Raw genomic sequence first — 13,031 nt, forward strand, 5'->3', positions numbered from 1 at the left:
TTTGCCGAACTCGTCAACGAGTCGAGACTTACCCATTCCAGATGACTGTATGATAGATGTGAATGCCGCGCAACGTGCTCCTGGATGCTACTTGACTAGATAGTGCAATATGTGTTCTTCCAACACCTTCACGCTGAGTCCCTGGAATTCCTGGGACCAAGACATGACGGTCACTGCGCAAGTATTATATAATATCATGACTTTTGCTTACCGTCCCTATGCTCTAAGATATCTTACTGTCAGACGGTGTGCTGTTGACTTTGTTGGGTGTGGCAAGACCGTCTGCTTCTACCTGTTTCTCTCCGTCAATTGCAGCACATAGAACCTCGCCAGCACCACCATCAAAGATACACACGTAGGCAGAGTATCTGTTGAGTATCTACGGGTCGAGAGTGGAGAGCTGGGGGAGGCTGACTGTTGCATCGTCGTTTCCTTTCTGTGACACGTTGTGGATGTTACTGTGTTTTTAGCCTGTCAAGCCGGCTTTATTACATACTCGCGGTACTTGTATCTCTACTGTGTTTTGTTCAAACACTGCTAGTTTCTTTCACGGCTGTGCCGGACTTCAGCACTAGTAATAGTAGTAACTTATATCGTTGGTTTTGTTATCCTTACGTTCGTTAGTTATAGTGCATTGTCTCCCAACGCTCTTCGTACATGTTGGGCTTGCTTGTTGGTCCTGATCTCGGGTGCGTTAGAAATCTCAACGGTTTGCCTGTCAAAATGTTTGTGGCAGAGACTTGCTCCTCTTAATTCTTATTGTGATGGAACACACTCTGCGGTCTACTCCCGCCCGGGCTTTCTTGGTTAACAACAACGACATCTGATGATAGGGAAAATTTCTTCTACATTCGTCGCATTGTTTCTACAAACAACAGATTATGTGCAATGTTTGTTACCTCGTCGCATTTGAAAACTTCACCGCTACATACGCTAGAAAGCGATACACCACCATGGTAACTACGACCGCCCAAAGATTGACAACTCCAGCATCGCCATCCACATGATACATCTCAAGGACCTGCTCACCGACGCTGACAGCGCACGACCCGTCAGATAGTCTCTGATCATCCTCACAGGTAAACACCTGTCCACCGAAAGCAAGCGGCATGATATTCCGAATAACGTATCTCAGAGGTGAGATTTTGTTGATGTCCTGGAGCAAAGCCGGCATATCTGCACTCATCAGTCCTGCGCACGCCGTAGACACGTGAGAATTCAAAGGAAACATCATATTGAGTCGCACATACCAGCCATGAACATCATCACACAAAGAATCACGTTCGCTACGTTCAACGCCAAGCCGGCATTCTCGTGGAATATCGTATTGAATATGATTCCGAGAGATTCTCCTGCATTGACCATACACAAAGCATTGAGAGTGACGGCGAGGAACATATCGACGGAACGCAAGAGGTTGGTTGCAATGGCCGCTAAAGCAGAGAACGTGAAGCAGGCCACGACTTCCAAAGGCAACTCCAGGATAGTATACGCAAGGAAAAAGGATTCGACAGAGTATGCATCATCGCTGTATTCCTAAGCGAACGCATCAGCTTCCGTCGAGAGCACGAGAACGTAATAGCACACCCTGGTAGAAGATATCCCTCTCCATTGGGTAGACGGCCATGTTCTGCAGTATCCCTACAAAGTAAACTGTCGCAATTTCAGGCATTGCAGTGAGGAACTAGAGGAAGTAATACCCACTGGGAAGAATTCCTTGTATGCATCCAATCCGATTTTGAATACTGATGTAGTCGTGACCAAGCGGAGAGAAGAACAAGGCAGACACAATCTGAAAGATGCATCTGTTATTGTATGAACTGATAAGCCACAGAAAGACATACCCCAAGGCCGACAGCATTACCAAACCGCGCTTGAACAATCCCCGATCGACGGCTGAATGCAAGAGCGCCTCGTTTCAATAAAATCGGCAGTGATGTTGTAATCGGTGTCATCTTCTTTTCCACTCCCATCGTGTCAATTCGCAATTGGCCAGTCTTCGTTTCCTCATTCAAAGTTCGGTGTTCCCCATCTCTGAACGCTTCAACAAGCATATCTACCTTCTCACGGCTCAGCTCTTCTTGCTCGGCTTCCCGCAAGTCAACAGAAACGACATCCAATGCAAAATCTGCAGGATTCATCGTTGGAGGACACCAAAGGCCCACGCCGACTGCATATACCCAAGCATCCTTCCAGCAGGTCCCGAGTATGCAACTCTCCCACCTTTGGCGAGGAGGAGAATGTTCCCGAAATGCTCAAATAGTTCCGAAGAGCTCTGGTGGAGTACGGTTATGATTGTACGGCCTTCATCTGCGAGTTGTCCCAACACGTCCATAATCGATGCTGCCGTGAAAGAGTCTAATCCAGAGGTGGGTTCATCCAGCCTGATAGATATCAGAGAAGAGTGATCCCAAGTACGATAGTCGACTTACATCAAGACCTGAGGATCTGTTAATACCTGAATCGCAATGCTGACCCTGCGTTTCTCTCCTCCTGAGATACCTTTCAGCACGTCATTTCCGACCAGCGTATCAGCGCAGCCCTTCAGTCCCATCTTCTTCATCACTTCGTCCGCTTTCTGATACTTGTGTTTCTTCGACATCCAACTCGGCAGCCTAAGAGCGGCAGCAAACTCTAAAGTCTCTCGTACGGTGAGGTATGGGAGGAGAGATGTGTCATCTTGGGTCACATATGAACACAGGGCACGGATTCTTTCCCGCGTCGCTGAAACGCCATTAAGTTTCATCTCTCCTTCCACTGCGTAAGTTGTCGAAGAGGTCGCCTGTAGGCGATGAGTCATCGAATTCAACAACGACGATTTCCCACTTCCCGAAGGTCCAAGAATAACATTGACCTTTCTAGGCTCGAACCGTGTATTGATGCATTCTATGATACTAAAGCACCTTCCTCCACGAATGCATGCACGAAGGGAATAGTTCTTGAGATCCACATGGACACCTTCTGTATCAAGTCGCGGGGAGTATCCAACGTTTGTGGGGTGCGTTTCCTTGATTCTCTGGTTCGAAAGGTGTCGGGTATTGTTGAGAATGGTGGTGTTGACTGTAAATAAATGGAGGACAAGTATCTGCGCAATAAAGTAGAAGGTAATAAAACCTAGTATAGCGATAAGAGGGATCATAGACCAGTCCTGGCGTGGCACAGCAAGGGATTCGATGATGAAGTCGCCGCGGTAGGCATTACAACCGGGATTGGAAGGTGCATCACCCAGGGGACAGTCAAAGTTGCGGTCCTTGAACTCGTTATCAACGAGAGCTGTGAAGCCGTAGAACTTGGAACAAGCCAGTCAGCCAAAGAGGGTAGCGAATAATGACAACGGCCTTACCAGATGCGAAATCCACTTGGCCCACCGAAGATACACCGGGATCGAATCCGCCTGAAGAAAGAAGCCGCATACATGGGTATGTACTGCAAAGGCCAAGTTTGTAATGAGCGTCGACAGCGCGAAATCCCTTGATATAGCAACCGAGAGTCCCGCAAACGTTAATGAAGGCATAGTGCACGAGTAGGATGACGATGAAGTAGTAGAAGAATCGTGAGGCGGACGGTGCGAGTCCGATCATGGCATAGCTGATTCCCGAAAAGATGAAGGGTACGAAGATGTCCTCTACGATACCATGCGCAATACGATGGCTGATGATCCATGGTAGCACTCCCACGACGCCTTCGCCATGTTCTCGATCGAAAAGCGGCATGTCCGTACTGGTCAATCGGTATACCTCGTATATGAAAACGAGATAGCCTTGAAACCCAACAGAGACATAGAGCGCTGCCTGGCGGGAGCGGATGCCAGCCATCGAGTCCGGTAGTTGAAGGAATACTGAACCCACAATGAATCCCATCAAGATGGCTTCAATCCATGCCGCCATAACGCCCCATTTGTCCCTCATATTTGATTTCAGTGCTCTCGAGACGAGGGTACGTACAACTCGACTGAACGGTACTTTTGGAAGATCGTGGATGAATACGGGTGGATAGGAACTAGGAACAATTGCTGGATTTATATCCAGGGAAGCGCATTGCTGACGCCTCTCTCCACGCTGCGATAAGTATATTCACGCGGGCTCTCCCAGCGACTTCTGCCTCCCTTGTGCGTGAGTCGATGGCCGCGATATTAATCAGATAGTCTGCAGGATTAATATGCACCCCTGGTGAAGGTAGCCTGCGTTCGAACCACGGCACGGCATCTACAACAGGGCCTGAATACAACGATTGTCCTCGGGCGAGCAATGTCACCGCGTCGAGTAAGAGGAAAACCTCAGACCGAGGCTGATGAAGCGTCATGATGATTGTCCGACCCTTCTTCGCAAGGCTCTTCAGCGTCTTGACAAGCTGATAAGCACTTGTTGCATCGAGACCAGTTGTTGGCTCGTCCAAGAAGAGGATGGATGGATTTCCGAGCAGCTGAACTCCGACACTCAGACGTCTCCTTTCACCACCCGAGCATCCTTTCCTTGTCACGCCGTCCCCAACTAATGTGTCCGCACATTCCTTTAGTCCGAGCTCGAGGATGATCTCCTCGACAAGTCTCTGACGTTTCTCGTGGCTGATCGAATCGGGGAGACGAAGGTCCGCGGCGTACATGAGCGTCTCACGGACAGTCAGCGTGGGTAGAAAGACGTCGGTTTGAGTGACGTAGGCATAAGTGACACTTGAAAGGGAAGGAGAATTGTTGTAAAGCAGTTGTCCTCGAATCCAGAGGCTTTTCCCTTTCATACGATGAGACAGAATGTTCAGGAAATGTAGTCTTCAGGACATATCAGCTTTGCATGTCTTGAGGACCCTATAGGACGTACCTTTCCACTACCGCTGCTACCGATGATGCCAGTCAGACTCGAGTGAGGAAAATCGGAATCGATAGTATTGAGTATTGTCTGAGATTTGAGGGACTCCTCGTCTCCAGAGGAGAAGCGTTTATACCAGCGATACGCCTGGACAGTGAGTTTTCGAACGGCCACGTCTACTGGTGCAACTTCGGAGAAGGAGAGGTTTTCTTCATGGGCGTCCGTCGGATGCCATTTCAAGTTGTCTGAAAAATCGGGCGCTATGTCGATAGAGGATTCGGACATGGAAGAGATACCTCGACTTTGGCGTTCAGTGAATGCTCTTCGTACGCGAGAACGTCAATGCGGCATAAGTATACCATGACAACGAAAGTCTTTCAAGTTGAGGAGTAACATGCACATTCCTTGGGACCTTCCAAAATCTCAAAAATTCTAGAAATTGAGAAAAATATACCCTGGGCGTGGCAATAGTCAGGCTTTGTGTATGCTTTTGAGCGGGGAACGGTACCGACACACCTGTATTTAGTCTTCACCATGATGGAAGATGGAAAGACGGCACACGCAACCTATGACCAATGTCCTTGTCCTTGTGCTCTACATGACAACCCACGTAAGTGGGCCGGCTTTTGCGAGTTGAGAATCGGCGGAGCAAGGCTCTCAGTTACTTTCACTTGGCGAATGACACTGTGATGGATTACGAGACCCTAAGTATTGGTTCGAAATACAAAATTCGATGATCGCCGTGGTAGAAGGGCGTTAACATATGGGACCAATGGCGTGAATCGGCGGATACCTGCATTCGATTTAGGTCCGTATAACCGCAAACAACGCTTGTCCATTCATTTGCGAACGGAGTTGGTGGGACTCAAATTCTATGGGGAGTGTTTCTGATCGAAAGCAGGTGAATACAATGAACAGAGCTAATACACATATGATTCACCTTCAACAGCACAAGACTACGGTGGCATGCTTGCTGATAGAGAATCTTTGACTGGATCGGAACTCTTGCTCCGTACCACATGTGTCCACATGGTAAGCTTATCCTCCGGGAAATGGTTCCAGCACAGACGAACGTATAGGCCAGAAAAGAAGGTCTTGCGATCTAATTTCAAAGAGAAATTGAGCACGGAAGAATAAAAGGAGATACGACACTCACTCATGTGCGTTCTGCCCACCTTCCAGAAAGGATAGTTGATAGTCCACAAATCTTCCATTCTTTGCAGTAGGTGCGATAACGAACCACCGGAGCACATCGGACCATTTGCGGGAATGGAATGGGGAGATCGCCCAAAGGCGCGCCTCAGCCGCCAGATATACTGGATCGCACCGCCCATCAACTTGCTAAGGTACTTCTCGAGTTCATACAGATGTACTTTGTCGAAATCTGAGGAGCCATTGACATCAAGGAGGAAAATGCATCGGTATGTGTCGGGAGACTTCACAACAGATCCGTGGACGGTGCGGGAGGGCACTCTGACAGTGCAGGAACATTGCCTTGACTTGGTCATGACGTGGAATGTGATGTCGAGAACCTTCAAGAGCTAGAAAATTCGCAAGTTCAGGGCATCAATGCATCATCCTCGGTGAATTCAACAACACTGGACGCACCTGCGTTCTCCTGCAAGCCCTGCCATTTCACTCGTTCGTTTTCTGTACTATCTGTGCTTCGTGCTTCGGCCTGAGAGCTCCACGAAATGCAATATTGTAGCAGTCTCGCGGTACAGTGCAATTGGTGATGTCGTGCAAAGGCAAGAAACGTTAGTACAAACAATCGGAAACAACCATGTCCCTTAGTATTCGCTATTGCCCTTCTTCTCTTCTGTACATTGCACCCAGACGAGTTTTGTCCGGCGGCCAGGTAATGGCTTAAAGTGTCTGCGTCGATGATGCACTAGTGACTGTTCGGTACATTAACTGGCCGGCCATTCCCCGAACCACAAATCACATATATTTTCATCTTCGCTGTACTGTTGTTCTTTGATCAACTTCTCGCAGAGAAGATTTCTACCTAGGGCAGTGAGAGAGATACATAGCAAGGGCTACGGACAACCAGCTTATGCTAGGACGTGATTCCAGGAATGAGATTCAACCGCGTCACGACTACAAACGGTATGAATGAACTTCATGGTGTCGTAAATTTCGAAAAAGAAATCTTTGAAACCAGCTTTAGCAGTACTCGTTTAAGCAACAGACTTATAAAAGGCGGGGACTCACTCCAGCCCAAAGGTGTAGTAAGAGCCTTCCCAAGCTCGAAATTGATCGACCGTACATCACCTCTTTTCTCCTCGATGCAAATTTGATTATGAAAATGTTGTGCACCATGATGATATGTCGACCCTTTCATCGCAGGCCCTACCCCTCCTACCAAGGAGTGGCAACACTGGACCATGTCAATGGCAATTCCTTCGAGGATGTGACGCTGAAATGACTGAGTGCTGAGAGGCATGTATTCATCGTGTTTGACATCAGGTGGGCAATAGACAGCAATGCTCCACTCCACAGGTAGCGCACTCAATTGCGATGTCGCCTCATTGAGCTGTATAGATACTCGAGTTCGGAACAGTTGGCGACTATGCGACCAGCCCTGATACCATCCGTGACAAAACTTCATTTCGAGATTAATTCGCTCGATGTTGGGAAAGCTTCTGCGAAAACCGAGGTAATTGGGCAAGCTGCAGAGAACTGAATAGGGGTCCTTGGCAGCGTCGTCCGTCGAATGTGTGAGGTCAACATAGCAGGTTATGGTGTGTGGGGAGTCGCAAGGCAAGTGACCGTAAATTGGGGAATCAGAATCGTAGCAAATGATAGAGCTAAGATAAAGTAGGTATGCGACCTTTGGGATGTAGATGTCTCGAGAAGTAATGCGTGCGTAGACGTCCCTCCAGACGCTGTTGATGAGAGGGCAGGCTGTCATGAAGGTTATCCGGTCGCTTGAAGAATGTTCAGAGTACCAGAATTCTGTGATGATAATGTCTACAAGCTCGGGGGGTAGCTGTATGTCCATGGTGTTGGCTTGATAATGCTCCGTCGAGAGTTGTAATTGTTGGGAAAAGAGGCTGGCAGGGAAACATAACATGGTGGAAGTGGTTCGAGCGGGAGTGGCTCGAACCCTCGTGTATTCAATAGCTAACGCGGGGATGGTCGCGGTACAGAGACAAGTTACGGTTTCTTGATAGCAACCGCTACCGACGGAGTTTGAACTGGGTTTCAATTGAACCGGAACTCCCCGGCTGGGATACGTCCTAGCGGTCAGTGCTCTGACTGCCTTCCTGCAGCCTGAAATGTGTCTTGTAAATAATTATATCTTCCATGCTCAAACATCCATAAGTCTGTCACTAGCCTTGTAGTTCATTTACTTCTTATCTATGAAATAATGAACAAGAGTTTAATCTCACAAGAAGGACATTTCCGGTTATCAGAAGTCCATTGACTATTATCCTTCTAGCAAAATCTACATCCAGGGTGCTGACAATAATAATGAGTCGATGCTAAAAGCTCACTGTCGACAGTGAGCAACGATAAAACACCACGACAAGCGACCTGGCTAGAAATTCGAACTCCATCAGTAGCAACGCCGCTGCTACCATTCATAAAAGACTGACAAAAGACATTCCTCCCCAGAGAGTTCGAACATCTTAGAGCATATTATATTCATGTGAATGAGTTCGAATTAAATTTTCGAGCACCAGAAACGGAATAAATATCATATATTAAATCAATCCGCTACTGCCTTAGTGTTGCCGATGATTCGGCTTGTATCGGCTTAACGCCAAAGTCGTTTTCGAGCCGTTTACTGAGTGGTCTGCGGTTAAAAATGGAAATTAATTTGATGTCTGCCTTTTTTCACCGGACGGACTAGTTATCTAGTTATCAGCAATTAGTGTTTCGATGACTCGGCTTAAAGCCGCGCGCCACGCCAGCCAAGCCGAACTAAGTCGCGCCGATGCTGCCGAATGACTTCGGCAAAGTCACACCACAGTACCGGCTCGGCCCGGCTTAGCGCGACTTGAAGTTGCCCGAGCTTTGACTTGAGTAAAAAATACCGAAATGCTATTTTAGGTCGACTTTGATTCTTCCCGCAATTTTTCCGAGAAATTCTGGAATATTACGTTACCTGTATAACCACTGATGACTTGCCATTTAAAGGAAATACATAAAGTCATAACTTAACCGGCTGGAGCGGCGTGACGGCAACTTGGCTTCAAAGCGATCAAAAATTATGACTTCGTGAAGCCGTTGAAGCCGAAGCCGAATGAAGTCGCGCCGAGTCACGCCAAGTCACATTATCGAAACACTATCAGCAATAGTGTAGTTGCTAGTCTTATCCTTCCATTAATGGCTCGAAATCGACTTCGGTGTTAAGCCGATGCAAGCCGAGTCATCGGCAACACTAGCCGTACAGTAGGCTACTGTACGGCAGGTCTGTGCTTCGGGTATCAGATCAATAACGCCGGGCCGCACCATCTGCTCAGTTTATCCGTTTACGTGATGGGGCCAACAGTTCTGCACTAGCACGACAGCACTGGACTTTCAAGATTCAATTTGAAGTATTTCAGAAATTTCAACCAGTAAGTTCCTCAACGCGTTCAAATTCCCGATTAATGAAATCTCCATCACTCCTTTCGTTTGTGTTTTCTCTTTAGCGAGATGATGGGCTATAAGTAGGCTCTGGAGAACCATTGAAGCTGGTCAAGCGACTCTCATAGAAGATCAACCGGTTCTTCGCTTTCCTCGCAGCGGCCCGCTCTTCTCCAGACAAAATCACTTCTGTGGATATCGAGTCTCGACAGGTTGCAGGTTGCTTTCCTGCCGACAGCTTCTTTGGGACTCTAGGTTCATCAACTCAACTGCAGACATAACAACGTCTCAGTGGCCCTGCCCGACCAAATACAAAGAAGCGCCAACGAATTCTGGCGCTGGTTACCTAGGATTCCCACCACGGGCCGCCGAATAATTAGCGTCCGAGCGCACATTTAAACCTAGCCGTCAGGCCCAAAGACCCCTTCCAACTTCCCCCCCGTCTCTGATGTTCGTGACTTTTCTTACCGCTTTCCTATGTACCGGGAGCGTATGGGCTTACAGTGATCCACCAGCAGGTGCCATCACCGTAGGTTCATCTGGGACGTATTCTACCCTGTCAGAGGCACTGGATGATACTTCTAGCGATGTTCGTTCCGGCCTTTCTTCGAGTGCTCCAACTGACTATATATCATGCAGGTGTACTTTGTCTATGCTGGCACATATCAAGAACAGGTATTCATTGATAGGAGCGACGTCAAAATATATGGTGAGACCACAACTGATGATAGTTACACCGGAAATAGTGCGTGCCGGAACTTGTTCTCTCTGAGACCGATCGAGCCTCACTCATGTGAACAGCTGTTACCATAAGTTACGGTTTGGGAGCCACTGAAGCAGGCTCAAATGATGCTAGTGGTACAGTCCGTGTCCACGGCGAGAATGTCGCACTGTATAATCTAAACATCGAGAATACCTTTGGCAAAGTGAGTCGTTCTTTTGTCCTTGGCATATGAGCATTATCCTGATTATTGCTCTAGGGAGTATGTACTTGTTATGTGTTCCGTCGTGCAGATCCTGAGGCCCAGTGAACTGAAGGAACAAGCTATTGCTTTGAGTGTGCAGTCTACCGACTTCGGTGGATATGGTCTCAGCATCGTCGGCTATCAGTAAGCTCTTTGGAATCGACTTTGAATACCGAACTTTACCTTTACGTAGGGATACTCTCCTGGCGAACGTTGGATAGTGAGCAGTTTCTTTGTACGTTCCCCACTCTTTGTTAATAGCCTCAACAGTGAATTCATCGCCAATTCTTACATCGAGGGAAACACGGATTTTGTAAGCTTCGCCGCTCCATTTTCCCATCTTTTACTCAATTCGTCGTACAATCGCAGATCTTTGGACAAAGGGCCTCGTAAGTGCTAGTCCTGTTCATCCCCGTGTCATACCAATATCCCGACAGTCTCTGGATAACTGGATCGGTGATCAAAGTGAGGCTCCTTCTCGTCGTATCCCCCACATCCACTAATATATGCCTGTTAGACTCTCGGTGATGGATGGATCACCGCGTCTGGACGGTCCTCAGATGACGATTTTTGGTACGTTATTGACAATTGTGAGATCACTGGGGCTGGGGGTGCCTACCTCGGGAGACCATGGAGGGACTATGCCCGAGTAGTGTTCCAGAATTCGGTTCTTGGGAGTAACGTCCCGTCCGAGGGATGGTCAATTTGGAATGTCGGGTAAGCTGTTTGGGATGGGGTTGACTGTATTCGGACTGATATCTCTTTTGTTCCAGTGATGAACGGTATGGATTTTTTCCTTGTCTTCTCAGTTGAATGGTGCTCATGGTTATCCTACGGTAGTACCGACGAAGTGACCTTTGCTGAATACGGCAACACGGGAGATGGTGCTGATACTTCTGGACGAGCCAGCTTCTCGGAGGTTTTGGATAGCGCTGTGGATATTTCGACAGTGCTTGGCTCGACGAGCTGGACTGATTCGTCGTTCTTGTGAACCACACGTGTAATGCTGACGAGCTGCAATACTGAAGCAAAAGTTCGAAAGTTTGTCCTGGTATTTGACTTGAGATCACGCGTTTCACACCGCTTGACTGCCTGCTGTTCTGCCAGGAAGTATTTTCGAGGATCGCGCATCAAGACATACTATCTAAAGGTAGCAGGAGGACCCCTGATTATCCCTACAGATGTTGGTACAGGAATTTTGCCCTTTTCGAAAATTTGTCCGAACTTTTTGATGACTGCGGAGGCTGAAATTTGTCCGGATTTCCCGTCCAACGTCAGGCTGAAAAGATTTTGTCCGGACTTTCGATCTGACCTGTCAAAATATGGCCAAAAAAATTTTTGTCACCCCAAGTCTAATTGATTGTGCTCTCATTGTCCAACTCGTTGCGAAACTCTAATTTTTCAGGCTGCTGAATGCCACTGTACATTTTCAGAATGGGTGACATGGCTTGTGGCCTCGTGGCGGTGGCAGACATTAACCAGTCCTTTGTCCGGACTGCCGTACCAACCTCTCCGCCATGCATTGCCTTGTCCGGATGAATTGTTCTCGCATGTACCGTCCGGACCCCCCTTTGTTCGGACTTATGTACCGACATTTCGGACTTTGGGGGTCAAATTTGTCCGGACTTTCCAACCAACCTCAGTAGGGATAATCAGGGGTCCTGTAGCAGGAGTCCAGATTTTCAGTATTAATAGGTGACCTAATAGACAAGCGTGCGATTTACTAAAGTGCAACAGTGCAAGCATCCGAAAGTAATCGGAGGGAGATTCGTTCAAGGCATTCTATAAAGGTTGAAGACTTAGTTCAGTGTTGAAAAGAAGTATTTAAGAACGCACCAATTCATAACGGCACGATGTTTAACGTAACCTTATAGCAATCCGAAGGATCATACGACGCATATGGAGAAGCCACAGTCGAGACATTATACACCACGTTATTCTGCCCACGGAACGCATGCGAAGGACAGAGAGACCACAAATCCGTGTTCCCAAACACGGCCAGAACAGCGTACTTCCCGGATTGTGTCGTTACTGCAGAGTAACTCGTGCCAGGGGTTGCGCTGTAATAACTACTCGTAATCCACTGAAGTTCTCCTCCACTCTGTACTGCGGTGGCATTTGTAATGGAAACTCCCGAGGAGCGGTACGCCTTGAGACTTCCCCCAGTGAGCAAGATAGAAGGATAGTCATTGTATGGAAATGACGCGTAAGTCTAGAAACCCGAATGATAAGTATCTACGGAAGCGCGTCGAACGGGTACCACTCGCCGATGTCACTTCGAGGCTCGCTCCATCAATAGCGCCTGGATTTCCTTTATATAGACAGGTATACAAGGCCGAGATACCACACACCATCTTGCCCGAGCACCAAAGGTACACCCGTATCATTCGCGTTCGGCAGCGACGTGTTCAACGCAGCGAAGGTGAACTTGTATGAAAGAGTCGGGACTGCCGAAACAACAGCTGCTTCCGCACCGGTAAAGATGAGGGAGAGCAAGGAGACAAGGAAAATAATGGAGGACATGACAGACATAACGAACATGAGCAGAGCGGTCGCCTGGGGACGATCAGAGTTCGCTCCTTGGAATGAATACCTTTATATATCACCCCGGCCACTGCCACCAGATGCCTGTCAATGTCTCAGCCGTAACGGGGCACACGTGCCGCCGTGGACGCGAGCGGCGAGG

The 13,031-nt window shown here is 48.1% G+C and overlaps 4 protein-coding genes across 4 annotated transcripts; 1 reads left to right on the plus strand and 3 right to left on the minus strand.

Annotated features, from left to right (window-relative positions):
- Positions 1-832: 832 nt before the first annotated feature.
- On the minus strand, positions 833-5,087 carry EV420DRAFT_1630638 (P-loop containing nucleoside triphosphate hydrolase protein; the record flags this gene model as incomplete). Its single annotated transcript, XM_060476121.1, has 11 exons — positions 833-1,191; positions 1,251-1,535; positions 1,588-1,653; positions 1,705-1,792; positions 1,845-2,128; positions 2,155-2,384; positions 2,433-3,289; positions 3,344-3,470; positions 3,565-3,961; positions 4,008-4,765; positions 4,801-5,087. The coding sequence occupies 11 exons, from the start codon at positions 5,085-5,087 to the stop codon at positions 896-898; spliced, it is 3,675 nt and encodes a 1,224-aa protein (XP_060327194.1). The 3' UTR covers positions 833-895.
- A 1,623-nt stretch (positions 5,088-6,710) lies between these two features.
- EV420DRAFT_1562957 (uncharacterized protein) lies at positions 6,711-7,966 on the minus strand. Its single transcript, XM_060473912.1, has one exon. It carries the CDS (start codon positions 7,876-7,878, stop codon positions 6,925-6,927), a length of 954 nt encoding a protein of 317 aa, XP_060327195.1. The 5' UTR covers positions 7,879-7,966; the 3' UTR covers positions 6,711-6,924.
- A 1,862-nt stretch (positions 7,967-9,828) lies between these two features.
- EV420DRAFT_1646563 (pectin lyase fold/virulence factor) lies at positions 9,829-11,336 on the plus strand (the record flags this gene model as incomplete). Its single annotated transcript, XM_060477932.1, has 11 exons — positions 9,829-9,969; positions 10,020-10,125; positions 10,182-10,306; positions 10,365-10,489; positions 10,539-10,565; positions 10,616-10,658; positions 10,715-10,734; positions 10,783-10,810; positions 10,863-11,062; positions 11,119-11,127; positions 11,186-11,336. The coding sequence occupies 11 exons, from the start codon at positions 9,829-9,831 to the stop codon at positions 11,334-11,336; spliced, it is 975 nt and encodes a 324-aa protein (XP_060327196.1).
- An 849-nt stretch (positions 11,337-12,185) lies between these two features.
- Positions 12,186-12,886, minus strand: EV420DRAFT_1621954 (uncharacterized protein; the record flags this gene model as incomplete). The annotated part of the gene is made up of 3 exons (XM_060475755.1): positions 12,186-12,557; positions 12,613-12,647; positions 12,697-12,886. The coding sequence occupies 3 exons, from the start codon at positions 12,884-12,886 to the stop codon at positions 12,186-12,188; spliced, it is 597 nt and encodes a 198-aa protein (XP_060327197.1).
- Between the last annotated feature and the right edge of the window lie 145 nt (positions 12,887-13,031).

The sequence above is a fragment of the Desarmillaria tabescens genome, assembly GCF_030435595.1.
Source record: "Desarmillaria tabescens strain CCBAS 213 chromosome Unknown EV420scaffold_36, whole genome shotgun sequence".
NCBI lineage: Eukaryota > Fungi > Basidiomycota > Agaricomycetes > Agaricales > Physalacriaceae > Desarmillaria > Desarmillaria tabescens.